The sequence below is a fragment of the Pholis gunnellus genome (genome assembly GCF_910591455.1).
Source record: "Pholis gunnellus genome assembly, chromosome: 9".
Classification (NCBI taxonomy): Eukaryota; Metazoa; Chordata; class Actinopteri; order Perciformes; family Pholidae; genus Pholis; species Pholis gunnellus.
Genome location: NC_136535.1, coordinates 16,247,780 through 16,274,629, shown reverse-complemented (window position 1 = coordinate 16,274,629; position 26,850 = coordinate 16,247,780). Strand labels below are relative to the sequence as shown.

The following is a 26,850-nucleotide window of genomic DNA, read 5'->3' as shown; positions in this document are numbered from 1 at the left end:
CTATAACTGTCAATCACATAAGTAAAATGACCAAGTATTGGAAAGTCCCACACAGGTTAGAGTCCAGTATAACTCTATTGTACCAGATTTAAAGAGCAGTCAAGAGACATCTTTCAATGGCAGGCCCCTATATTCAAGTTCCTGGTATAAGTGTGCTTGAGCAGCTCACTGACACCAAACCAAGCGGGTTCACTGGAGGCGGTGTTGACCTTCCGGCTTCTCCGAAAAAGGGAAGCAAGCCAAATACGTTCCACCACAAAGTCAAAATTAACATAAATGCTTCACTTCTTTTCTGGTTCACCGTTTTATTAAGCAATTAGAATAACAGAACATCACAATATCACATGACAAATGTTTATTTAAAAAAAGAAAACCTGTGATCTTTATTTAAACCCAAGCTACAATGTCAGAGGGTGTACAGTACAACATGGTAACAGGGCTTTACTGGCAAGAAAATACAACTTTCAATTTCATTTCTCTAGAGCAAAGGGGAAATAAGTCTTTCCCCTTTAGAAACGATAATTATCAAATATTACCCCAAAGTATTGTGTACTGCAAACTACACTGAAAATGTACTTATGTTTAGTATGTATCACAAGCCACACAACGTTGAAAGACTGCATCTCGTTGAAGAAGCTTTACTGTAATAATGGAGGTAAGAGAGTGGGGAACAAAAACATTTGTAGAAAATATTTTAAAAAACAAACAAAACTTAAACAGGTTTCTAAAAATGTCCCAAAGCCTTTACATAAAAATTTCCAAAACATCAGTTGCATGTGTTCAATAGAAATATTACAAGGACTCTTCTGGACTGGCTCCACATGATCGTGGCAGAGCTATCTACAAAATGTGTGGCGAGCAGGACGTCTGCTCTCAGGCGTACATGTCCTCCCGGTCCGCATTATAGATCTCGCCCTCCTGCAGTGAGGCAAAGTTTAGGAAGTGCGAGGGCCGGTGGACTTCATGGTAGAACTCCTTTGGGTTGGCCAGCTGCAGGTCGTACTTCATGTTGGGGTCATGGCGAACACCTGGAACAAGACAAACGACATGCATGACTTTAGTAAAGCAGCCCCGACTTGATAAGCCATTGTTTATAAAGACAAAAACTATGGCTACTGACCCATGAAGTTGTAGTTCCAGGACACCTGCCCAGGCACCATGAAGAAGCCCAGGAAGCGGTCAGAGAGCAGCATCTGCACCCTCTCATAGTGGGACGGCAGGTAGCCTTTAGGGTTGTTGCCTTTGTCTGTGTTCTGCCGGCCCCACTCGTAGCCACTGGGTGTCAGCTTGTAGGCTGTGAGCGTGCACGAGCCGGGGGTGAAGCTGAAAACAGAGTTAAAATACATTAAAGCAACAGCCATCACTTCAAAAAAAGCAAAAAGGTCTTTTCAATCTTTCACATCCTCACTATTAAAAAGCACCAGACAATGACAGCAGGCAAGAAACAGCACAGATGTAGGAGCAAACAAGCGTCCGGTCCAGATCTGGAATATAGACTTCCAGATTTTACTTTCAATGGTCATGAATCATACCTGCAAGTGATGATGATGGTCTTCTCTCCGTCCCAAGAAGGGTTGTCAGCCATGACCTTTGCATGGGTGGTGACGTCCTGTGGGGACAGCTGGGGGGACTCGTTAGGCTGAGTATGTATCCAGCCGAGGGGCTCCATTTCCTGTTTACACAAAAGGTAAAAGTTAGAAATTGTTAGTTTAACAAAAAGCAGCGAATACAACTAATGAGCATCCATCATAAAATCAAAAAAGAAATGAGCAGGAAGATTCTGTCAAAGTGCACGTTTCTCTTACTTTGAGGTATTCGTGACCAGGCAGCTGGTTGGGCAGGTGGACAGTCTGGTGTGTCCCCCACTGTGGCACCATGACGATACAACGGATCTCCTTCACCTGGGGGTTGTCTGGTGGACTGGTGCCATACAGGTAGCCAGCAATCTGGAACAACACAGCACACATCAGTATCCAGTTTGTTGCTTTACTTTGCACAGACTTGATGAGACACTCCGGAAGAGAGTTTGTCTCTCGACTGCAGTACTATGAACCCTACCTGTGCTCGCAGATCTGAGATGCAGATGAACTTCTTGAGCACGTTCTTGGGCAGGATGTAGGTGTAGCCCGTCTCCTTGATGTCGTCAGAAGACACGTAGATGTGGTTGGTTCGGAGGTGGAGGTTGGCAGCGGATATGGCCCTGAGAGGTTAAGCACAAGGAACATTAAAGACAACTGAGACGGGAAAAAAAATTTCCTGATGAGAAAAGAAATGCCTCGAAACAAATTAAAACAATCAGTCCGCTCACCTGACTCTCCATTCCGTCTTGGAGGAGAAGGTCTGGGTCTCATAGTTGGAGGTGGTGGAAGTGATGATCTCGTCACCGTGCTTGTTGACAGTCCGGGTCTGCGTGGCGGTGAGCTGCGACTGCTCCTTGGTCTGCTTCTCAATCTCAGCGATCTGCTGGCGCTGCTGAGACGGAGCGGAGATCTCCATACCCAGGATGATGTCACGGATCTCAGACTGGGTCAGTGAGGCCACGTTCACACTGGACGAAGGCAAGGGAAGCATTGATTACTTGACACAAGTTTAGCTTTAGTTCTGTGAGGTTTACTGAACAGAACATTTGGATACAAAACTATCTGAGCAACATACTGTATTTATTTCTCGGTAAATATTCAGTCCATGAAGTTAGACTCACTTGTTCTTTTTGCCGTAATCAGCCAGAATGAGATCTTTGAGCTGCACTTCCACCTTGATCCACTCCTCGTCAGTGAGCGTGGGCCAGATGTGATGCGGCTCGGTGATGGTGGTCTTGTCAGGTTTCAGGATCACTTTGGCGCGGTCGTTGTTGACGTGGAGCGCCCTCAGGATCAGGATGAGTCGAGAGAAGGCCTAGAGAGTGGGACAGAACACAAAACACAAACTATTTACACAGGAGATAAGTTGATGTGCTCAGGTATACAACATAGTACGACAGAGATACTTAGTAGGATCCAATTTATCCTGGTTTTAGCTTCTTGTGGGATAGAGCGATACTCACTGTGTAAGACGAGATGGTCTTGAGCCAGTCGTCGTAGAGGTTGAACAGCACCATCTGAGGCTCTGTGGCCTTCAGGATCAGGTCTCCAAACTTCTCCACCTTCAGACAGGCCTGGAAGGGCAGCTGCAACTCGGAGCCTTTGATCACGATGTTGGGGAAGTCGAGCAAGTGGACCTGCACAGAGAGAACAATGGCATTAGATCTGCAAAGCATTTGGAGTTATCATCCAGTTTACAGAAATTACACTGAGATGACCCTTCAAGGCACGCAATTATTAAGAGTGGTCATTAGCATGAAAGAGCCTCACCTCCAGAGGGTCCAGCATGCCCTTCCTGGTTACAATGATCTGTTTGGGCTGCTCTTCCACGGGGAGGGAGCGAATCAGGGCAGCCACTTCTTCAGCTGTCTTCCATTTGGCCAACTGCAGAGATAAAGCAAGAAGGAAGTTAGAATCTAATAAAGGAATGTACTATAGCGGTAAGAACTTTATAAACAAACAAAGCAGGGTCGTACCTGTCCCAGACGTTTCTGTCCGGCCCACACAGATGTGTGAATGATCTTGAGGAAAAGCTGACCAGTCCTCGGGTTGAAGATGAAAATAGCTCCATTGATGGGCTTCGTGGTCAAGTTACCCTCAAAGGTCTGTTGAGATAGACAAAGAATAAATGTGACTAAACTCAGAGGATACATTCTTATATTCGTATACAAAAGAAACATATTCAGAGACTTCATTTACAACACTAAGAGGGAGTCATTTCAAAATGAATAGTGCTCTGTTGGGGGGGGGGGGGGGGGGAGAGACATTCGGCCCTCACCTTGTGGATGGTGACTCTGTACACGTTGGTGTCGTCTACAAACCAGATGATCTGGTTGGAGAAGAGTTCGCCATAGTTCTGTGAGGACAGGTAGGGCTCAGTGGGCTCGGAGGAGTACAGCTGCAGACCTTTGCGGATGCGCTCCCTGAGCACGTACAGGGCCGGGTTGGCCTTCATGATCTTGGCCATGGCCTGCTGGATCAGAGGCTTGCTTCCAGGGAACCAGTTACCATAAGCACTGTAGGGGAGATAAAACGACGGTTGAACACTAAATTTAGATTTTTCATTGATTTTACCTCTGTTGAGGACTTCATGGAGGTCAGAGTACACTGACCCAACAACACCATATGAACCGATTTACTATTGAAAAAACAAGTTGGGAAGCTAGTGTGAAGACTTCCGAGGCTACTGCAGAGCGTACTTGTTGACATGAACAAGTGGATGCCAAAATTCAGGCAACGCTGTCAAGCATTTGCCATACATACTAGATATTTGTACACATCTATAACACACTACGGATCACTTTAAAATCATTCAGAAAACAATGCTTCACCCTTTTCAACCACCAATTAATGCTTCTTTGTTACCTGTAGCTGAGATAACTAGGTCTAGTTCATTACACATTTTAGCGTATGTGGCACCACATTTGTATGATTCCCTTCGACATCAATCCTTTAATATCTGCCATCATGCTGGTCATGTACCTGTGGAGGTTGTAAGCCAGGTCGATGGCAATGAGCACCCCGGTGGGGGAGGGGTAGATACTCATGTTGTCGGTGGTGTAGTCCAGGAACTTGGCCCTGGCGTAGCGCTCGATGTCATGAGAGTCATAGTCACCCCAACGCAGCTGGATGTCGATCCAGTACTTCTGTGTGGTGGTGCTGTCCATCACGTCCCTGTAGGAGGAGGTGCACATTTTAATACATAGAAGACTAGATAAAAGGACCTTTCAAATTCTTCCATTGTGAGTTTACAAAAAGCCCTGTGAAGATTGGAAAGTCATACTTTGAGTCAGCCAGCAGAGACGGTCTGGAGACGTTCCACTTGTAGGATGCAAAGAGGAGGATGTCTGCACACGAGGAGTTCATCTTGTACGACTTCCTGGGGTGGATGGTCTCCTTCTGCACCGTCTCGATCTCAAGAGCATCCAGCTCTTGATCAAACACCTGAAAACAAAAAGGATTATAAACATTGTGGGAAGAACAATCCCAAAGCAAGTGAAAACCTATTTTAAGAACAAACTTCAGCGTGATACACTTCTGTGAAAACCTCCATTTAGGAGGTAAAAAGTCATAAAAACCTACCTGACAGAGATCCATGACAACGCTCTCATGAATCTTCTGCCACAAGTGAGCCCTGAAGATCTGAATGAGGGAGATCTTCAGTGTTGGGATCTTGCCGTGCATGAAGATTCCTGTCAAGTCAAGTTGCACCTGGAAACCCACATACACCTAAAGACAGAGGACAGAAAACGTGAGCCAAGACAGACAAGTTTAAACCATTTAGACGATTCTTCGGGACTTCTTGATATATTTACAAATGTTGGTTGTACTAACGTTAGCTCTGTTGATGGTGGGGGACCACCAAAGTGTGAAGCGACGGTTGGGGATTTGGTTCAGACCAGAGCGCTGGGCATTGGTCAGCTTCTTCCATTTCATGGACTCCTCAAAGCCACTGGCCTTTTCCCTAAAAGAGACAATTGATGATTTTTAGTGAAAGAATAAAACAATTCCACAACTTGAAAAATCAGCTCCAGGGAGATTCTTATTTTGATTAAATTCTGGTACTATAAGCATTCTTAGTATGAAGGTGTTCTCACCAGAAGAGACCCTCCCAAGTGGGGAAGTAAGTGCCTTTGAAGAGCGTGTGTTCCAGGATGCCCTCCACACCACCCAGGGCCTGGATCATGTCTGTGCGGTAGTTGTTCAGGTTCCACAGTTTGCCGTCGTGCCTCTGGTGAGTCCACCAGAACGGATTCTGCTTCAGCACCTGCACTCATTCAAGACAGAGACGTCAATAGATATATGCATGTTGGCGTCAAAAAGCTACTTTTTAGTATATCAAAGTCAGTATTTTAACATGCAAATTGTAATATTAGAATTAAACGCAAAACAACTGATCCCTGGCACATAATTACATCCTTGAACCCATCAGTGGTGTCTCCATCATACCTGGTACTGTTTGAAATCGGTCCTGACTCTCCAGCCTTTGTCATAGGCCAGTGTGTGTCTGTCCTTCTGGAAGAGTGTGTTGATACGGGGGATTCCTCTGTCCCACGAGTCCTCCAAATCTTCCAGGGTCAGACGCCTGAAACACAGCAAACACACTGTTAATTTCAGTGCAGAACAGCAGATCCTATGACTCCATCAAATGTCATCATTGATAAGCTGATCTGATTAACACAATACCTGTTCTGGGCGATGGCCTCCTGTCTTTTGAGGGCGTACTCGGCCCAAACCCTCTGGGAGTCGATGAACTCGCTCTCCCATGGCTGAATGTAACGATACAAGTTAGGAATCAGCTGGTCTTCCTCATGGCTCATTCCGGACCTGAAGTGGGTGATACCCACATCTGTCTGCTTGGACCACCTGGAACAGAGAAAGAGGCATTAAAGTCAAGTTTCCGAAGATAATTTACTGCTCAGAGATCAAGACGACAGCCTGCATGCTGATTTACCGAAGGTCAGACTGTGGAATAAGCACGTGGCCCATGGACAGCATGCCGAGGCCGCCCAACTCTTTGGGAGTGTAGAAGACTACAGGAGGGAAGCGGCTCGGCATTTTGGAGTTCAGGCCGATCTTGATACGCGTCTGGATCTTGTTCTCACACTTCACCAGCAGGTCCAGGAGCTCCTGGGTGTTGACCACCGCCTCGCGGAAGTACGTCATCAGACCGATCAGAGCCGTGTTCCATTTGTTCACAATCTGGAGGTAAAGAGAGTACATACTGAACTATTCTGTCATGGCAATTATCACTTTTCCTTTCTTAAACATCACGTGGTACACACTAGTTCTTTGGGAGAAGGTTTGTAGCTGACCTTGGTGAATGTGGTGGATCCAGAGGCCATCAGGATCTGACGCACTCTGTTGTGGAAGCGCTGCATCGATTCATCATCCACACGCAGGAAACACTGCGCTGTCCTCTCTTTGGTTACCTACACATGACAATACAACCCAGAGAACTTAAAAACAGGAATGTGATCATGCCCACTTTAAGACAGATCGTGTCAATAGTGTAATGTATCGGATCAGTACTCTGATTGGTGCATCCCTTGCCAACATAACAGATGCTTATATCTTGGGGCATCGATTCCTCACCTCGTTCTGCAGGTTCCACACACCATCCTTGTGAGTAAATTCCTCGTAGCTGGTGCGGCACTTCGGCAAGATGCGGCACTCAAAGCCACACATGTTGAAGAGCAGGTTGGGGTTGTCTTTGCTGTAGACCGAAACAAAGCTGTTCTCCCACTGGACAGTAGTCACTGATCTGGGCAGGCGGTTCTTGATGTCCCAGAACACAGCACGTCCCCTGAGGAGAATAAGATCAGAAAAGATATTCAGGGTATTCGTCTCCAAATCTGGCAATTCATTTAATAATATACACTGCTAGTTTAAGAGGTGGAACTCACAGGTTAACATCGTGCTTCATCAGTCTCATGCGGGCATCGCGGGGCCAGCACTTCTTGTTGTTATAACCCACTATGTTCTCATTGTTGGGGTCCGGGTGCTCCGTCAGGTACCTTTGAATCAGGTCTCTGGCTTCATCAGCCGAAAACCTGGTGGACCCACGAAAAAGCCACAACTTAGAATTTATCAACAACAACAAAAAAATCTTCCTTTTACATGTTCAGAAATCTGTACCGTTTGGCAGAAAGCCATACACTAACTAACTGAAGGAATTCAAAAAGAAAGGCAGTTTGTAAAACGCACGTTGTCCATCAGAGCTCGTGTTGCCAAAAAGCCACATTAAGAACGTCTATCATTTTTGGGGGCTCGATCTCACCTGAAGAAGATGTGGATGCGGTCGATGTAGCGACAGTACAGTCTGATTGGGTGGGCACTCTCTGTGGGCGTGTCTTGGAAGCTGAGGAAGTCGTTGGGCATCTGAGGTGGGCCGGCCATCTCACTGGCGCGGTGCAGGCCCAGCACCAGCAGGTCCATCACCAGGCCGTAGTACTGTACAATGAACGAGGCAAACTGGAGCCCCCTGATGATGCCGTAGGAGTTGGTGTGGTTCATATCCTAGAAGGACGAGAGTCAATAAGGAAAAGAGTAAGATCAAGCACATAACTGCATGTATGTATATACATACTAGAGAGTGTGTTTACCTTGTAGTTGATGACCACATTGTTCTTGGCCGTCATGTAATCAGCGATGTTGTGGTCAACAATGAGACGCAGCAGCCTGTTGAGCAGCGTCAGATCAATCTTCTCGTACATCTTCTCATAGCGGGACTCCAGCATCACGTTGCACTCTCCCTCTGTCGTCTCCCACACGTCCTGCAAGTTGTTGATGCCTGAGGAGCATTAACAGAAAGATCAGGTTTGACTTGTGGTCCTGTTAACAGAATGGGAGTTATCAGATGAGAGGTTCTTAACAGTTTAATTCCACCTAAAGGCATACTGGGGTTTTACATAATATGATCAGACTCTAAACAGTAAACACTATTATTGGTTCTGACCTTGGCACCACTTGTAGACGAGGAGTGGTGGTGGTTCAGTGTCGGCAGGTTTGATCCAGGGAGGGAAGAGGCGTCTCTTGTCCGCCTCGTACCACAGGTACTGGTCAAGGTAGGCGTCTGTGATCTTCTCCAGGGGCTCTACGTCATACACGGGCACCAGGTGACTGTACAAGTCCATGAACTCGATACCCACCTGCAAAGAATACGTAGCTCTTAGACTGACAGGAATCAAATATGATGCGTAAAACAAGTTTTTAACAGCCTCTCGTCTGGGTCCTTACCTCTTTGAAGGCTCTCTGGGTGAGCAGGTGACGTTTGATCCTGGACAAGGCCTCGTGAGGATTGTCGTAAGCCTGCTCAATCAGACCCAGCTCCTCCCTCTGACTCTGGTTCAGACGAGACTTCACACTAAGGGATGCAGAAACACAAACGATTAAGTAGAAAACAATATTCTGGCCTTTACCGATAACGTTGTTCATGATGTAACTGTTTTTTTTACCTGTATGCCTCCTTGAGCCTCTCCAAGGCCAGGATGAGCAGCTTGGTGTCATGTTTGTAGGACAGAGGAGGGAAAGGGATGGGCGAGAACCGCCGACTCTCGAGCCAGTGAACAGTGGTGGTGTAAATGGCCACCGCCTCTTCAGCTGTGATGTAGGGGCCATCCTGTAGGCAGGACAAATACACTTCATTCAAAATATGGCAAAATGCAATAAACCTGGGCTTCAGTATTCATTTATCGAGTTGTTATTGAAAAACAACAACAACAACATGTGGGCGATTAGAACAGCATAATGCTGTAATAATAATGAATGTAGTACAAATTAAGTATAAATGATCAGAAACAATATCTGAATGGTGTGGAGCCAACTGCTGCAGCAGCCAGAGATAATAAAAACACAATTCATTTTAATATTCCTCTAGTTCTTACGCACAGGCAAGCAGACCAATGCAAGTGCGCCTTTGTAAGAGGACTTCCACTGAAATATAACTGAAAATGTATTTAATAAAGTAACATTTACAAAAAAACACAAAACCACAGCATTTTTTAGGTATTTCTTCAGTACGTTACCTTCAGGTAGTTGTGCTGTCTCTCCTGCTCAGCTTTCAGGTACAGACGAGTCAGCCTCCCCAGGTTCTTCTTGCACACCGTCTTGTCCACAGTGGCTCCACGGCGGATTCGCTCACGGTTGTAGTGGGCAGTGTTGGTCCACCAGTCAGCTTTAGCCTTCACGTAGCGCAGGATCATGTTCTCGATGGGAGTGGGCAGGCCTGGCACCTGTAAGGAAAGTCAAGACAAATCCCCAATTCAAACAAAGCAGTGCTTTAAGGACTCTGAGATTAATCACCGTCTATTAACAACAATTCATCCGCTCTAACATCACACTCCGCTACAGTGGAAGTGATCTCTGTAATGCACTGACCTTCCAGGGGATGTTGGCCTTCCAGCACCTCCAGGACTCACTGAGGTGCTGCAGGATTGTTCTGGCCTTGTTCTGTTTGATGCCTTCGGGCATCATGTCCAAGATGTCATGCATCACAGCGGCACGCAACTCCAGGTCAAAGTGAGACTCCACGCGCTGTTTGGTGACCGTCTTGGCTACGCCCTTAGAGTGACGTCCTGTTGGGGCAATTGGAAACAGTTGCTTAAATATTTTTTAGTTCCTGCAGACGCAAACCTCTGAGCTTCATTCAATTTTAGTTCTGAAATACAAGTGGCCACCACAAGAACATGTGACAGTGTATATGCATACCTTCAAACTGCCTGGCGAGCAGATTTCCCAGCCACCTCTCCAACAGTGGAGTGATTCCCCTCATGAAGAACAACCACACTCTCCAGCCGGGAGCCCAGAAGCCACAGCCTGGACCCTTGCCCACCGGACCCTGTTCAACAAAAGAGAGATAATCATGATCTAAACTCAAGGGGACAAGCTAAAATAATGTATGGTTTGTGAAAACACTTTCTATTGACACCAAACATTATATCTCAAATACACAAACAATTGGCAGATGATATACACGGACTGTTTACTTACAGTGTTGAACCGGTAGTAGATGAGATGCTTCAGATCTTTGCACATCCGGATTTGTCTCATCAGCTTGTACTTGTAGCGGTACATGCCTGTCAGCTGACCCACATGAGCGAAGATGTACTGCAGACCATCAGACAACTACAATACAGAGGCAAAGTTCTGGGATTAGTCAAGTGAGAATGTTGTAAGAAACAGCTTGAGGGGGAAGCCTCTGAGTGTGAGACGAAGGAAATGATGCAGCTTTAATGACATGAATTGTTGAAATGTTAAAATGTGTTGCTGAACTAACCTGGAACGCATCAACATTTCCCAGTCTGTACTGCACGTGGCTGTCCACCACCAGCTTGCTGAGACGCAGCACCTCTCTGCATAAGTGAAAGGCGTTTCCGAATCGGGACTTCTTTCTTTCCTGGGGGACGGAAACAAGAACACAGTTGTAAGACAACCATGATATAGTACACAGTGCTGAATATTGTTCATTTAGGCACAATACAATGTTGTCAACAACAATAACAACAGACAGATCTGCGCAGGAGATTGTACCTTTGTGGTCAATGTCTTGACAGGCTTCAGGTTGAAGTTGTAGTCGAGATGCAGGTAGTTGAGGTTCTTACGGTGGATGAGCAGATTGAGCATGTTGTAACCCTGTCTGCACACCTGCAGACCAACCTCCACCCAGTCCAGCTTGGTGGACTGAAAGAACTTGGTGGCCTTGAAGGAGCGGAACAGATACCTGAAAAACAACAGATTTCAAATTTAACAGAAGAAAACTCATCGATGAGCTAAAAAACAGATTCAATTAGAAAGACGGGCTAAAATGAAATGTCCATGGATGCTCACCTCTTCTTCTGGGCTTTGGGTGGTCTGTGTTTGAGAGCATTGAGCACATAGTACTTCAGCAGTTTCTGGTACGACACACGCACTTTCACCGGCTGTCCTGCAGGGCAGTGCTCACGGTACCTGAAGGACAAATTAACAACTTCCATTTAGAATTTCTCAAAAATGATCATTTTACATCTGAAATCGGTTTTGAATCTGTAAATGATGGCACGTTTAGTCTCATAGTTTGCTCACCAGTTCTTGATCAGGGGGATATCAATGGCGCGCCTCGTGCGCCCAGATCGGAGGTTGAAGGGTCTCGGTGCCCACAGCAGAGCGATGCCGTTGGCAGTGTTGTCTGTGTAAAGCGGGGTCTCCTTGAGGAAGGGCTCCGCGTACTCAGGAAGCTCAAACTCCTCATCTTCGTCAGGCAGAGGCTCCTGACTCTGTGGGTTCAGGAAAGTACAAAGATAATTTAAGAGTGAGTTATAGAATATTGACTTAAAAAGAACAGCTAAATGTAAGGAAATGGGGAGTTAAAAAGTTTTACCCCAAATCAATTTTAACTTGAAATATTTAGAATTAATATCTGAATGGTGACGGGTCAACTGCTACTGCAGCAACTAAAAGTCACCATTCATTTCAATATTCCTCCAGTTCTTACGCACAGGCAAGCGGACCAATGCAAGTGCGCCTTTGTAGGAGGACTTTATTCAAAACGAGAAAATATTGTCCATCTTTTCAGAGCTGCCAAAGGCAGACGGTGGACAATCAGCCACAGTCGTCCACACTTACCTTGACAGAATGTCTGTGTGAAATGGGGTTGATCAGCGGGTCAAAGTAGAACGCTGGGAGATCTGGATCCTCCGTCTTGATAAACACCACGTTGGGTGTATGATACCTGCGAAGGTAAAGTCATGAGTATCTCATATCTGATCTGAATATGTTTTATTTAATTGAATTAATGTTCAATGAGCAGCAACTTAAAGATAGAACTCATTCATTAATTTCTTACCAGGTGAGGTGGACATGGTGCGGCAGGTTGTTGTACAGGTAGGGGAAGGCGATCTTGTACTCAGTCCTGATAGGCTGTCGGATGATAATCTTGTTGATGTCATTGAACTCATTCCAGTCTTCATCCCTGCAGGAGACACAGAGGATCAGCTACGAAACAAAATCACCTAGCATCTACTTACTAGTTTTGTTTGGGGTGAAACAGATTACCACTTAAACCATTACATGAAACACATCTTCTGAATGCAAAGTGCCCTCCACAATGCAATAAAATGAACAGTGTAAAGTCTGTAGGTCGATAATGTATCGTAGGCAAGAGGTCCTTACTGGAGGTTAATGTCCCGAACCAGTGGCTCAAACTTCGGCCCCCCGGGGATGGCCATGTTCAAGGCCTTAGAAGTGAAGAAGGCCTTGAGGTCAAACAGGTAGAAGTAGTTGAAATCCACCAGGTCTGTGAGCAGCTGATTGGCTAGGCGGTACAGTGTGGACATCATGGGCAGTGTGAACTGCCAACGACGGTAGGTGGTGCCATTTACAAACCTGAAGAGGACACAAATGAATTATTGTTTGATTCTGCTAGATACACATCAGCTGAATATGTTTGTCTCAAAAGAGTTACGCGAAGGCTTACTTGGCAGTGTCTTTGAGGGGTTGGTGCTCATAGAGCCACTCTGCAACTGAAGAGTCCTCCTCAGAGTCCAGCTCCATCTGGATTGCCTCCAGTGGCTCCACATCTAGGATGTTGTCAGCGTAGTCCAGCGGCGGCTCCTCGTCATCAAATGGTGGAAAGCGCATCCGCTTGAAGTGCCGACGATCACGCTTCTCACGTCGCATCATGATCCACATGGTGCTGGGAGGAGGGTAACCGATACCAAAGATTAGAAATATAAATGAGTATAATGTACTTGATGTGCACTTTTCAAACATGCAAGCGCCGTGTACTACAAACACGATAACACAAACGCATCGCCCAACATCACACTCTCTCTTACCCCCACTGGGCGATGTAGACTGGCTCGATGACCCAGGGGATTTCATTCACAAAGGAAATAGCTCCAGTGATGTGGTAGAGGACGGGCACATCTCTGATCTGCTCCCAGGGCATAGGCATGTTTTCCAGCAGCTTCAGCACAGCATGGGGCATGTACTTGAGGGCACTATTCAACAAAATGAACAAATACAGGATGAGCTGTGGTAGTGGTGATGGATATTATTTTAGCAAAGGATGATTAAGTAAACCAAGATATTGTGCACAAAGAATCAGTTTTAAGCTTACATGCATTTCAATCTACTTAAGGTACCTCTGGAAAAGTTGTATTTAGAATTGTAAATTGTTAAGTTCACTATGGTGTGAATCATATTTACCCGAGGTACACCCTCTTGTCATGGCGAAACTTTCTATTAGTCATGTCTCCATGGTCCCTGATGATCTTGCGGACATGTTCAGGTGGCATGTCCTCCTTCTGGGCATCCACAAAGCCAAACTTTCTCTTTTCTGAGTAGCGCTTTGCCTGCAAGTGCTGCCATTTTCTTGCTGAAGAGTTGGAGGAAATTTAAAACAAAAATGACAATTATTGACGTGCACTTGCAATATAACATGGTAGTTTTGAACCGCTCCGGGAATATGCGGCATTGAGTGAAAGCCAAACATACCTTTCTCTTGCAGTTTTTCCTCAGACATGTAGTCAGGGACAGGCACAGGCGGGGGCACACCTGGAGGCATGCCTGAAGGGACCCCTCTGTAGGGGAAGGTGGCTGCCATGGCGCCTCACTACTAATAACAAAACCAACAAACAACGAATTTCGATGAGCAATGTGTTGTCCATGTGTAGTTTTTATGTCATCAAGGAGTGGGTTTAAAAGTTTGAATTTAAAAATCACATTTACATGATTACACAACAGCCAAAATGATGTTAACTCCATTATAGTAGAACACAGTTCTCTAGGTCAGTTAGTCTAACGTTAAAAAAAGCATGCACAGTTTGAGAAATCACTACATTAAAATTAATCTTGTTAATTAAAAACAAGTTATAAAATATAAATATCGCACATTACGTTATCCAAGTAAAACTAGCATTACCATTCATTTGCTAGCTAGCTAGCTTAACAACATGGCTTCCGTACGGCACAACGTTGTGCAAACCTATTAGATCACTAGACTTGACTTATTCGAAGTTCGGTAAATTTCACAGTACAAAATGCAAACAAAGTATCATTTACAACACGATACACAAATCGTTCACAAAAAACGTAAGTGCCCGTTGGCCCTCTAAAGTGAGTTGTTAGTCAGGCCAAGCGTGGTTGAAGCGGTAAGCTAGTGCTAACACTAGCATAGCAGCTAACGGCTGAACGTGAACAAAAACGAAATCGCGTATAGAACCACGCACCTTCACTCCCTGTGGGGTTTATTAACGTTGAAGACAGCCGCGTTCCACACACACAACCGGCTACCACAACATGTCTCTTTCCAAAGTTGTATCGTCCTTTTTTCCGATTCACCGTTGTTGATTTGTCTTCTTAAAAACCGCACGACGGACGACGGCGGCCACACGATGAACGCAGTTCACTGGAAGTCACAGAGAACCGTTACGTCGGATATAAATACGTCACACAACTAAATGGTTGGGGCTCTACGTCGAAAAAATACGCAAACGTTGGTCAAGCGCAATTTTGCAAAGTACCCGGATGACTCGTTTTCTGGTGCACGACTGCCCCCTGTAGCGTTGGGGTGTGAACTAAAGCCTTTCAATAACAAACAGAAAGGCATTCAGTGCCGATATTAACTATGTCCTTCTCTAGATAAGGGAGTCGATTTATCAATAACTTCCCCCAGCGCCGTTGAGCTAAAACATGAAATTAGATGACAGCACCCATGCTGTAATTATAGTATTATTATAATATAGTAGTATAATATTATTATAGTATTCTAGCAAAGTCTTTAAAAATGATTATTCTTAATTGTTTGTGAAACAAATTTCAAGCTTTCAGTAGCTCAGGTTAAGTCAGATCGTCTGATCATCCCTTAGATAAATTTAAATGTGTCATTCATCTAAAACTGTAAATATCTCAAACATTGTGTGATTATGTTTTTGTATCTGCTGCTGCAAAAAAAAAACGCAAACCCTGTAGACCCATGCATTATTTTGACACAATTTTAGTTTGATATTGAGTTTTGAGAGTATGATATTCTACCAGTAGGCCTACAGAAAATGCTTAGCTTTGCTTTGGCTTATATTTCAGTGTGCTGTTAAACTACAGAAGTGTTACAATGAAAGGTGAACTGTGGCATTGGTTTGAAAAGCAATAACTAATAATTATTTTGTTTTAGATTTTTACAGTCATTAAAGTAATTAATAGATTATATACTTACACTTTGCTACTGAAGTATTTGCTTTTTCTCCACCAAGCTATCTTTAACTGTAGACAACACATTTAATTTAACCTATGTGTTTTGTTTATCTATTTTTATTGTATAAGTTTCAATGCGTGTATGCTTTTATTGTGAAAAATAAAATGGTTCGGAAAGGCAAGGTCCGCTGATCATTGGAGAGGTGGGAGGTCTTAACGCATGTAAATTATTAACCCAGCGTTTTATACATATACGCTACAAAACGATTGCTTTCCCCGTAGTCTCAGACACTTTTTCATGTTTTTGTAATGCTGTCCGACGTAATGGCGTCTTGTGACGACGTGCGGGAAAATGTGAAGGTAGGCCCACTTCAGATTTGTCTTTAGTTCAGTTTTTCTGCAAGTTGACATTGCGTAATAGTGCACAGCCGTGTTTAAATACCTCACGAAGTATTTTCCTGAAGTTGAAAATACTGACGTTTCTTCAATCAAAACAAACGCATATACGATATAGAAGAGTAAAAAAATGTTTTTCTCATTTATTCATTATTCATGGACTTATTTGATTTTGATATGCAATCTCTTTCAAATGTAGGGATTACAATGTTGAAGGAATGCAATGGTAGTGAGGATGTGGTTTTTGTAACACTAGTTTCCATGTGAAACCTTGTAGTTGAATGGGAAAGCATGTGCAGAGACAGTTGTTAACCATATATTGACTATTATGTGTGCAGAAGTACTATGGAAGCCGACTGGAGTCCTCTTGTGATCTGCAAACAAGTGCCTGCAGTCTGCCTTGCCGCCCACCGCCAAAAAGTGTCAGGGATGCACTGATCCTGGTTCACCCAGAGGTAACCAAAAAGTAAGCTGTGCACTCTTATCCAACATTTACTTTTACATCCTTTTTGTCGCATATTTCCCACGCATAGCTTTTTTCACACATGCCATCAGGTGGTGTCATTGGGATGAGAGGTACAACAGGAATGGACTGTTGTGTAGCAGTACTACTTGATTACTCGGCAACGACAAGAGAACGAAACTCTTAGACAGGGCTCGTACAAATCAAACATACACGCAGCCATCAGGAAAAAAATCAGTGTCAGTTTAACTGAGAAATTACTTATTGGACCTCTCTGTAAACACACCAGAAAGCATACACATACTGCTAAAAAACGTTGTGATCAACAGTGATTTAAAATGTCATCCAGCAGAGGAACTGGCTTCCGTCCTGGTCCTTACTAGTCTGTTGTCGTCCTTTAGAGCACACAGCCATCGCTCCTGTATTTCTCATCACTGCACCGTGATTTTGTTGTTAAGCAGTGTTGTCGTTAACGACTCTTTTCTCCAGATTCTTCGGCTGCGGCCTTCCCTTCCCAGCGAAGCTTGAAGGCTGCAGAGTCCTGGACCTCGGCAGCGGCTCTGGCCGAGACTGTTACGCCTTCAGTAAACTGGTTGGGCCGAGCGGACATGTGACAGGGATCGACATGACGGAGGAGCTGGTGATGACGCATACATGCTCACACTGCGTTTGACGCTAGATCTCTGAGCGTTCTACTAATCAAACTCTCATTTCTTTAGATCGCATTATCCCGTCAGTACATTGAGTATCATCAGAAGAAGTTTGGCTATGAGAAGCCCAACATCACGTTTGTCCAGGGGTACATGGAGAAGCTCGGTGAAGCTGGCATGCAGAGTGACTCAGTGGATGTTGTGTTGTAGGTTTAAAACATGGATGTGATTCTACATTATCTGTTACAATAAGACGGCTTTGATTAGTCGATAAACAAAACAGTTTTTCCCTCTAATGTATCCAGATCCAACTGTGTGATCTGTTTGTGTCCTGATAAAAGAGCAGTGCTACAGCAAGCTTACAACGTCCTGAAGGTTAGTCTGAAGAATTTCTACCGGCTGCGTTAATGTGTAAAAAGAAAGATGTGGAGGGACATCCTGTTTATCTTATTTTACACAGGAGGGAGGTGAGCTGTACTTTAGTGACATGTATGCCAGCAAAGTCGTTCCTGATCACATGAAGGAAGATCCAGTCCTGTGGGGTAAAAATAACTTTACATCATCATCTAAAAGTCATTGTAAAAAAGCAGAATTGCTGCACCGCTGACAGACAATACCCTCTGTGTGTGTATGTGTGGTTGTGTGTGTGTGTGTGTGTCTGTGACCTTTGATTTCTGGCCCAGGTGAAGGAATGGGTGGTTCCCTGTTTTGGCAGGATCTCATTTCATTGGCACACGGCGTAGGTTTCAGCACTCCACATCTCGTTTCAGCCAGCCACATTGTGATCTACGACAGTGAGCTCAAAGCAAAAGCAGGTACCATGAAGGCAACATTTAGATTACAAGAAAAGATAATTATCACTTTACAATTGAGCCCAGTTCTTTGTTTTTTCCAGGGGATGTCAGCTTTGCTTCGGGCACTTACCGGCTCTTTAAGCTGCCCAAAAGTCCAGTCGTGTCTGAGGCGACCGTGACCTATAAAGGAAATGTGGCAGATTTCCCAGATCAGCTAGACTTTGATTCCTCCCACTGTTTCAAGGTATAATAAAAGGCCAATCAGGCTGATATTAAAATATCTTTATCAATGTTCACACAGGTTATTTACTAACCTGTGGCTTATTGATCCAGTAATGTATAATGTAAGTAAAATGTAGGTCTGTATATATCTTTTTCAATTAAAAAATATGCTTCATATTCTTACTTAAATATAATTTGTTGTGTTGTTGGAAAGATTATATCAATGTTTTCTTTTGTGCTATGCAGAAAGACGTGGCAGTGGCGGTGAATGGAGAGATGGCAGCAATCCTCCAGAGATCTCGTTTCTCCCCGGATTTCAAAATCCAGGTCTCGGATCAACCAGAGTCCGACTCCTCAGAGTCCACACCACAGGTAGCTGATGGTTTGGGTTCACCTGAGCTGAAATGCTTTCATTTTGAAAAACAAAAACTGACTGCATTCAGAAATAGAGTAAAGTTGACCCGTGTTTTGCATGCGAGAAGGTTGCCTATATAGACGTTTTACAAAAAGAAGCACTATTTATAGCAACAATTTGTTTCTGTCTCGTGTGAGAGTAACCATGAATTTTCTTAATTTGTTCCTCAGTACTGCCACCTCAACCCATTTCTGCTGGCGGACAAACTGGGATCCTCAGTGAAGCAATGCTCCAAAACAAGCAAATAAAGATGTAGCTGGATCCTGAGGAGATTGCTCTGCAGACTTAGTAGAACTGAATTAGTTGATTTTATTTTAGTCTATAACATTAGAGACTAATCATGTTATGTGCTTGTCACCTACGTCTTGTTATACTGTAAATTTGTCAAGGTTTAGTTGTTTTACAAAATAATGCCGTCAGTTATAAAATAAATAAGTCTAAATACTAAAATAACATTTTGTAGTAATTGTTTTAACTTTTGATGCTTCAACCTACTTGATAAACGTCAAAGTAAACAAACAAGTAAACGGTTCTGTGTACAAATGACAATAAAAGCATCTTGCCAGTGTTCTTGACTGTATTAAGCCGTCATTGTGCACCATGAAAGAGTCACTTCTTTTTGTATGATCAGAAGTATTTATTGGGGTTATTTTTTCAAACAGGACTGGACGACACATCAGATACATCATATGGCAGTGTAAGAGTGGAGAGACAGGACACATGGAACACAAAGAAGGTTACATGACATGATATGATTATATGGCTGAGCATTCGTTTTAGGCAACACTGAAACTGAGATTCTGACAGGTTTCATTATTTGCAGCCGTGAGGCAAGTAAGCAAAGACTACTGAGAGTAGACTTCCCTGCTTACAGGTACAGTAGTGTGTGTGTGTGGGGGGGGGTTTATAAAATGCACAAAAAGGCCAGTTTGCCAGAAACCAGGACACACAGAACAACAATGAACAACAAAAGTGGAAGTAAAACTCCAAAGATCTAATAATCACTATTTGACGAGAAATGTTCCACCTAAACCTGAAGCTTAAGATTATTACGTTGTGTCAACATGTCAGAAGCAACTTGGAAAATCAAAAAACAGAAAAAAGGTTGTCGACTGATGAATAATGATTTATTGTCTTCAGTGTAACAAACAATTAAAGGAAAAACTGAGAGCAGACAGAAAACATCCTCATACTGCAGCTGACAACAGTAAGTACGATATGAACACAGATTGTTTAATACCTGAGCTTAAGTTAACACAAAGCATCCATCATAAAGTAAGATTACACAAAGTGCTTTCATTTATATTCATGTAAATTCAAATTTCAAGTTTTATGATAAAACATTAACATCTCTGCTATAAACATTTATGATTGATTCTATTAAACAGAGGTATTGATAAAAGTAAAAAAAAAAAAAAATCAAAAACATAATAATCAACCTGTTCATTAATGCATTTGTTGAGCGCAACATTTTAACTGACCTTTGGATTTTAAATTCTAAAAACATTACTCATAAATATATTATAACTAAGTCGATTTTAGTGGTTTGTGTGTTTTCAGGAAGTGGATAAACTAGTATTAAAAATACTATTACTTAATTAATATTATTATACAACTATGACTATAAAATACCATTAAATTGAGTGTTTATGGAGTCTTGGAGTTTCAAGTTAAAACGTGTCTATATATTTATGTTAAGTGGCTAATAATAATAATCAGACTATGACCATTTGGACGACAGACTTTTGGTGGAATCTGGAGTTACGACAAGAGAGGAACAAGAAAGATGAAGGCCTCATCCTTCGTCACTGAGAGGTGTTTTCACACATCAGGCTTCTGGTCACATCTGCAGCCAGCTCAAGTCATCAGCTCTGGACAGGAGGAAGTGAGAAAACACATATTTAGCAAAGAGTAGTATCCATGAGCTGTGATTTGAGATATGATGCTAAAGAACATAAAGGAACCCGATGAGTTAAACCCCTGTGTAGTGTTTACATGACTGTGATGGCATCCAGGTTTCCCACAAGTCTCTGTCATGTCTGTACCAACTGAGTTACAGTATAATAGTTAGTTGCTATAATAAATATTTTTCACATTAATAGTGGATTAAATGACTAAGTGTAAAGTAAAAGGTGTCGCTTGTACCTAACGACCCACAGAGACTTATTAATTTAAGCACTACAGATTATTTTGGTTTTACATAGTGAACATAGTGCAGCATTCAGCAGCTAAAGAGACAGATAGTTAAAGGAGAGTGAATATTGGAATGATAATGTTGCTCCATATCTGCTGGATGAGTAAATAAGCATCAATATCAACTTAAAACGTTGACCTGTTCACAGCTTGTTTCCGCTGCCCCCAAGTGGCCAAAACAAGAAAGACATGTCCTCCCTGATGCCATAACACAGCAGCAGAATTCATCCTCATTTAATGTATTTAATGTGCATACAGGATATAAACATAAGTTTGTGTAAAAGCAGGATGACACTCACTGAGCCTGTGCCTTTGTTATAATCTGGCCAGTCGCCATCAGCTCTGCAAGACGAGCCACAGCTGGGTCGAACATCAGGCTGGCCGCCGCCACCACCACCTCATCTCTGTTAAAGCACAAATGAAAGGCTTTCAGCACAAAGCAGACACTCATAATCAGCTGTATCGAGTCATTCCACAGCTGCTTACTTGATGTAAAACGCTAGGAACTTCCTTTCTTCCACTTTGCCTTTGAATATGATTTCTGTGTATCCTTCCCCATAGCCTAGAATGAGGAAATGAAAGGGGGAAATGAGACCCGGTATAGGTTTTTTTTATGGGTTTAAATATCCTCATACAAGGGTGATGCTATGCTCAATAAATACTCTACCTGTGTATCGGATACTCTTCCCAACTAACACGGTCCAGAAGAAAGGAACAGACTCACATTTGGTTGGTTTCTTCAGCATGTTTAAGGCAGCTACTCTTCCTGAGGGTTAAAGACACAAAACAATACATGCATGATGAGGTTAAATCCAGGCTTCAAATCATTTGGGATTAAAATAAAAGATGTGTGATGCAGAAACAGAACTTATCTGCAACACGCATCACAACACGCAACTGGCTCTTTGAATCCATCAGTTACCTTGAGCTTGTGACATTTGCCAGTGACCCACGTTGACCCTTTGGTCTCCACGAATGGTCAGAGGGAAAGAGGTAACATCTCCAGCACTAAAGATATCTGGTACATTGGTCCTCATGAACTGTTAGAAAAGATAAAGGAGTTAACATTAGGCTCACAAAGACACCGTGCATTTATACAGCTATTCGTTTCCGTCACCTGGACACAAAATATGAATTTTTGCAGTTAACAGTCATAACATGTAAAGCTGTAAAGCCACGTTCATCCCTCATTAGTTATGTCATTATCATAGTGATGAAGGCTTTGTTAATTAGCGCGTTACCTTGTCAACAATCACGGCTTTCCTTGAATCCACTTCCAACTCGCTTCCTGCCAAGAAGTCTGAATTGGGGATCACACCTAAAAACAGAGATCTTTGTGTTTAAACTGCATGTTTAAAACAGTCCCAAACTTGATTTGTGCAATATAAATTACAAATTTACCAATTCCAGCAATCACCACATCGGCCTCCAGGACGATACCACTCTTCAGCACCACCCGCTTCACCTGGAAAAAAGAGACTAATTTAAGGATCTACAGTAGAATACACACTGGAGGTACACATGTTTACATGTTGCAGTGGGAAAAACACAGGTGTAAAAAGTAATATCAATGATGGCTGGATTCCCTTGAGCTGCCTCGGTTTCAGGGTCGTGGTTTTGTGCGTGCTGTCACGGCTTACTGGGACACTTGAACATAACAGAGCCGTAGTTAATGTTATCAGTTACAAAGTCAACGCTAATGGAGTAAAAGTAGGGTCACCTTGCCGTTCTCCCCTTGGATCTCAGTGACTCCGTCATTCATGTAAAACTTTACGTGTTCTTCCTCCAACATCTTAAACGAAGAAACTGTGTGTTAAACTTTTGTTTTCCGTCATTCAGCGACAGCGGCGACAGTCTACCGTCATCATTGCCTCTTACTTGCGTGCTCATTTTGCCGATCTCTGGCCCCAGCGATCGCTCATACGGGTATCCGGAAGTGCCAACCACGGCCACACTGGCAGCTTTGTTTGACAAGTAGGAGGCCACCTCCATACCTATTGTGTTAATGAGAAACACTTCAGCGGTCTGTGTGACCATAAGTGTGGTGAAGCAGCTTTATCTTGCACCGTCAGGTTTTTTTACAAGCACAATCCTAGTTTCGTTCTGCTATGTTATGTAGAAACTGAACCTGGTGACCTATGAAGGAGGATCCGATCACAACAGCTTTCTGGCCCAGACCGGAGCTGTGAATCTCTTTGGCGTCCTCATATCTCTGCAGCAACTTCACTCCCTTCAGGTCCCAACCAGGACAGTCGAGCGGTCGCGCTCTGTGAACAAAATGAGGAATGTACCGTCATCACTGCCGTCGTCACACGGACATTTGTTTCGTGAATGTTTCCATTGTCTTTTTTTGTGTTCAATAAGTCTTAAGACACCAGAGTGTGACAAAACAATCCGCAAATATAATCTTGTTTGTGGAAAACTTGAGGGACAGGATGATGACGCTAACCTACAGCCGGTTGCGATAAGAAGCTGGTCGTAACGCTGCAAAGAGCCGTCACTCAACTTCACCGCCTTATCGGCCGGGTTCACCGACACCGCCTGCAACACAAAACACACTTCTTAACACGACCAGAAAGAGGACCGGTTCTCCTTGAGACACTGCAAATAAATTGCCTTTCACCTCCTTCTGTGTCCACACTTCAACCCCGTGCTGCTGGTAGAAGTCACTTGGTCGGAGGAGAATGCTGCTGCTGTCCAGGTCCAAAGCCTGAAAGAGGCAAATGCTCGAATACAGGTTGTCGACAAACACAGACAGAAGAATCTACCTCCTCAAAAAGACAAACAATGCAGGAGGAATACCGGTTAACCTTTCCTCTCCGATCGACTTCTCACCTTACTCAGTTTGGGCTTGTCAAATGGAGGCAGGGTGTCTTTGGTTACCATGAGGATTCGTCCTTGGTAGCAGTTCTGCCGCAGTGTTTCAGCACAAACAAGCGAGGCAGGGCCTGAAATCACAAAACTCATATTCAATGTGGAATTTTATCAGAGCTTATGGAAGCAATAGACCACCAAATTTACTTGAGCACAAGTCTCTTTTTTTCAATCCTACTAGCAGGGATTTGTGTATTTATTATTAATGTATCATGTATTACATCTCGTTCTTACCTCCTCCTATCAGCAGAGTAGTGTGTTTGATGTCTGGCCTCCTGCTGCACATCTCCTTCACACGCTTCGTCAACTTCAGAGACTGAGGGACACAAACAAACAAGGGACAGTTTAAAATAGTGTCTTATAACACAAAATAAAAGGAAACATTGTGATATTTCTTTAACTATTTAACTGGCCATCACTTACATGTTTGTTGATGGAAACATACACCTTGCCTTCCTCAACTTTTACCTGTGAAATATTAAAAAATATATAATTGTTGAAATTGTGCAAAATGTTGACAACAGCATCTATTCTACAACAAAAAGGGACATGTTTTGAAAGAGTGACAAAGTACTCTGAAGTCTGAACAATAGATACATCTGGTAACACAACTGCAAATAAAGAGAACTATAGGGATAAGTCTAAATTTGCACTTTTCTTGCAAAATGCTGATTAAAAACCATGTGCTCAACATGGAGTTGAATCTTAATGTGCATACATAATGACAGAAGGCATAACGTGTGTGGTACTTTTTGTACCAATTACATGGAAGTAATGTTCAAGTATAGATCATATCAAATGTGACAACATTTTAAGCTGGAAAGAACCCTCCTGGATTGATTCCTGTTAAAAGAGCGTTGTAATTGCTATTTAATGTCGATCTCTACCGACATGTGTTACCTTATAACTAGGCAGACAGTCCAGACCTGGATACTCTTCGATATCTCCAGTTCTGACATTGAAGCAGGCACCATGAAAGGGACATCTCACTCTGTCACCAACCAGCACTCCTGGTTTATTAGAGAACATGCAATTAATACTTCTCAAATTCAATGCAAAACACTAAATAAAGTAGTTACTTCATATATGGGTATATAGAGATAGAGAAGGGTTACCTTTGATGAGAGGAGCGTTGTAATGAGAACACTGGCTTCCAACAGCACTGTACTGACCCTGAGTGCGAACAAGCAACACCTTCTGGTCCCCCACAGTCACCTCCTTCATCCTTTAGAAACAAAAGAGAAATAGTGAAGAAAAAGCTCCAGGAGGTCATGAAAGTGTTGCACTTCGATGACAGCAGTGGCTACGCCAAAAACTAAAATTGATATTTTTTTCCAGTTGTGACTTACTGTCCATCTTTCAGGTCCTCCTCCTGACATACCATCCCAGTCACCTCCTCCTGCTCCTCACCATGACCTGGTTCATGGCACCGATTCATTCCTGTAAGACATGAGGTATATATATATATATTATTTATTATATATAATGAAAACCATGGAACTGAGGAGTTTCACTCAGTGCAGTTTATTTTGAAGGTAAATGATGTATTTGTTTTCGTTTCTACTCTTTACCATGGATGAGCATCATTTGGTACTATAAACTCCTTTTGGGGTTTAGTTTGTACAATATTTGTTTCCCTGTTGTTGAGCCTGTTTGCTGTATATTTTCTAAGTGCAAATAAGCTTAAATTCTTGAAACGCTTATGTTTTGTGGTCGCGGAGCTTGTTTTACCCAGTTAAAATCTATTCTACTTTGAATCCCCACCGTATAGGTTTGCACGTCTGCTGTTAAACGTGCTAGGGTAGGTCATTAACAGTGAGAGTTAATGGACTAATACCCAGTCTGACAGGATGAGCATCCTCGGTCGGTATAGTGCAAACTGTCAGAACCGGTTTTTTTTACTTTTGACACAAGCCTCACCTCATCATGTCAGACATGAATCACTGAAACGTAAAAACCTCCATGTAGCTCGCTGTGCTCACCTGTTTTTTCTTCTGCCGAAATCAACAGTCAGAAACGAAGCGTCTGCCGATACAAACGGGTCACAGTGAGGTTATTATCCGCAGAGAAACAAGCGTGCGTCGTTCAGGAGGAGCGATCGCAGGAGAACCACCAGCGCCCGCGAGACAGCCAGTCGGAATCACGTGCCACACGCTCCTCCCACAACCACCCGTAACGGAGGGATTCGATACACCATTCATAAATCATTGAGCATTGATTAGCCTTGCTTTTGGAAAAATGTGGAAAAATGTTTGGTATCCTCGACAAAAAGAGACAGCAAAAGCAACCACGTGTATAAGATTAGTTTCACTATTGTCATGGACTAATTCCATATCCTGAAGCTATATTTTATTTCCTCTCAAACAAAACATTATTTTATTTATTTTTCTTAAAATGTGTATCCCAATCACTCACCCACTTAACAATAATTCCCCTTAAAAGTTTCCATTTGTGTCTTCTTCACCATCATATATCTCACTTTGGTGGACCCATTCTATTGTACTGACAATACCAATGACAGTACAATGGGATCTGAGGGGCGGGCTGCTGTTAAAACTACCTTTAACCTGGTGGTGGCGCTGTGTCACCAAATATTAGAGCAGTCATTCATGTCCATGGCCACTTACAATGAATGAAACAAGTCAAATATTAATTATGTTTCAAGCTCCAGTTATAATAATAAACAATACTAATGTATAATAAATGGTGTGCTTACTTAAAGTACCATGTCATGCGTTATTCTCTGAAACAAACTACTATTCCCATAAATTCACGTTTTTTTTCGTGTAAGAGTGGCACAAGAACGAGTCCTGAATCTGTTGATGTATTCTTAATACACGAGATCGCCTCGTGGTGTACTCGCACTCATTTGAACTCGGTTTACAGCCTAACGTCAGCTTTTTACTTCCGGTGATTGCATTCATGCTTAAAAAATCACACAAATAGGGTCAATTTGTGAAGAATATTTTGCTGAACAAAATATGTGAGGCTCATAGACATGTGTTCGCTACAGAGTTTATTTTCTGCAATAATCCAAAATCCAATGGAAAAATCCCATTGGCTTTTTGTCGAGGGAACCATTGCGAAGATAACT

General features: G+C 43.1%; 3 protein-coding genes across 4 annotated transcripts; 1 reads left to right on the top strand and 2 right to left on the bottom strand.

Moving 5' to 3' along the window:
• Positions 1–291: 291 nt before the first annotated feature.
• prpf8 (pre-mRNA processing factor 8) lies at positions 292–14,947 on the bottom strand. 2 transcript variants are annotated; one of them, XM_079165604.1, is made up of 43 exons: positions 14,789–14,947; positions 14,055–14,175; positions 13,767–13,935; positions 13,394–13,558; positions 13,033–13,251; positions 12,729–12,941; positions 12,403–12,528; positions 12,183–12,288; positions 11,643–11,833; positions 11,409–11,528; positions 11,112–11,301; positions 10,858–10,977; positions 10,572–10,706; positions 10,290–10,419; positions 9,960–10,156; positions 9,608–9,814; positions 9,038–9,201; positions 8,820–8,946; positions 8,539–8,731; positions 8,186–8,373; positions 7,861–8,099; positions 7,487–7,633; positions 7,176–7,386; positions 6,896–7,012; positions 6,535–6,782; positions 6,267–6,446; positions 6,030–6,165; positions 5,678–5,847; positions 5,415–5,544; positions 5,163–5,309; positions 4,864–5,024; positions 4,563–4,754; positions 3,859–4,096; positions 3,557–3,685; positions 3,351–3,464; positions 3,044–3,217; positions 2,702–2,895; positions 2,309–2,548; positions 2,059–2,200; positions 1,806–1,946; positions 1,533–1,672; positions 1,121–1,323; positions 292–1,028 (listed from the first exon to the last, which is right to left on the bottom strand). In XM_079165604.1, the coding sequence occupies exons 2-43, from the start codon at positions 14,161–14,163 to the stop codon at positions 874–876; spliced, it is 7,017 nt and encodes a 2,338-aa protein (XP_079021730.1). In that variant the 5' UTR covers positions 14,164–14,175; positions 14,789–14,947; the 3' UTR covers positions 292–873. The 2 variants fall into 2 exon arrangements, with proteins under 2 accessions (XP_079021730.1, XP_079021731.1); XM_079165605.1 differs by having other exon boundaries at positions 14,055–14,172.
• Positions 14,948–15,952: 1,005 nt separating this feature from the next.
• LOC306701552 (arsenite methyltransferase) lies at positions 15,953–19,257 on the top strand. Its single transcript, XM_079166892.1, has 10 exons — positions 15,953–16,109; positions 16,484–16,611; positions 17,098–17,248; positions 17,328–17,464; positions 17,564–17,633; positions 17,719–17,800; positions 17,942–18,073; positions 18,154–18,296; positions 18,521–18,646; positions 18,860–19,257. Exons 1-10 carry the CDS (start codon positions 16,059–16,061, stop codon positions 18,935–18,937), a joined length of 1,098 nt encoding a protein of 365 aa, XP_079023018.1. The 5' UTR covers positions 15,953–16,058; the 3' UTR covers positions 18,938–19,257.
• A 522-nt stretch (positions 19,258–19,779) lies between these two features.
• Positions 19,780–25,872, bottom strand: aifm4 (apoptosis inducing factor mitochondria associated 4). Its single transcript, XM_079165937.1, has 19 exons — positions 25,739–25,872; positions 25,106–25,196; positions 24,872–24,981; positions 24,657–24,766; positions 24,180–24,224; positions 23,991–24,072; positions 23,718–23,830; positions 23,506–23,592; positions 23,332–23,423; positions 23,019–23,149; positions 22,761–22,876; positions 22,603–22,674; positions 22,284–22,347; positions 22,124–22,200; positions 21,805–21,922; positions 21,550–21,648; positions 21,369–21,444; positions 21,182–21,286; positions 19,780–20,560 (listed from the first exon to the last, which is right to left on the bottom strand). Exons 2-19 carry the CDS (start codon positions 25,192–25,194, stop codon positions 20,530–20,532), a joined length of 1,617 nt encoding a protein of 538 aa, XP_079022063.1. The 5' UTR covers positions 25,195–25,196; positions 25,739–25,872; the 3' UTR covers positions 19,780–20,529.
• Positions 25,873–26,850: the final 978 nt, after the last annotated feature.

Bases quoted from the DNA above. Each gene is read 5' to 3' on its own strand.
- prpf8 (XM_079165604.1), bottom strand. From the start codon at position 14,163: ATGGCAGCCACCTTCCCCTACAGAGGGGTCCCTTCAGGCATGCCTCCA. The intron at 13,559-13,766 runs GTAAATATGATT...TTTGTTGAATAG, and splicing joins GACAAGAGGGTGTACCTCGG to TGCCCTCAAGTACATGCCCC. The intron at 1,947-2,058 runs GTAGGGTTCATA...GTGTTGTTCCAG, and splicing joins TCTCAGATCTGCGAGCACAG to ATTGCTGGCTACCTGTATGG.
- LOC306701552 (XM_079166892.1), top strand. From the start codon at position 16,059: ATGCTGTCCGACGTAATGGCGTCTTGTGACGACGTGCGGGAAAATGTG. The intron at 17,249-17,327 runs GTGATGACGCAT...TCATTTCTTTAG, and splicing joins TCGACATGACGGAGGAGCTG to ATCGCATTATCCCGTCAGTA. The intron at 18,074-18,153 runs GTACCATGAAGG...TGTTTTTTCCAG, and splicing joins TGAGCTCAAAGCAAAAGCAG to GGGATGTCAGCTTTGCTTCG.
- aifm4 (XM_079165937.1), bottom strand. From the start codon at position 25,194: ATGAATCGGTGCCATGAACCAGGTCATGGTGAGGAGCAGGAGGAGGTG. The intron at 24,982-25,105 runs GTAAGTCACAAC...TTGTTTCTAAAG, and splicing joins GAGGACCTGAAAGATGGACA to GATGAAGGAGGTGACTGTGG. The intron at 22,877-23,018 runs GTCACCAGGTTC...TTAACACAATAG, and splicing joins GATCGGATCCTCCTTCATAG to GTATGGAGGTGGCCTCCTAC.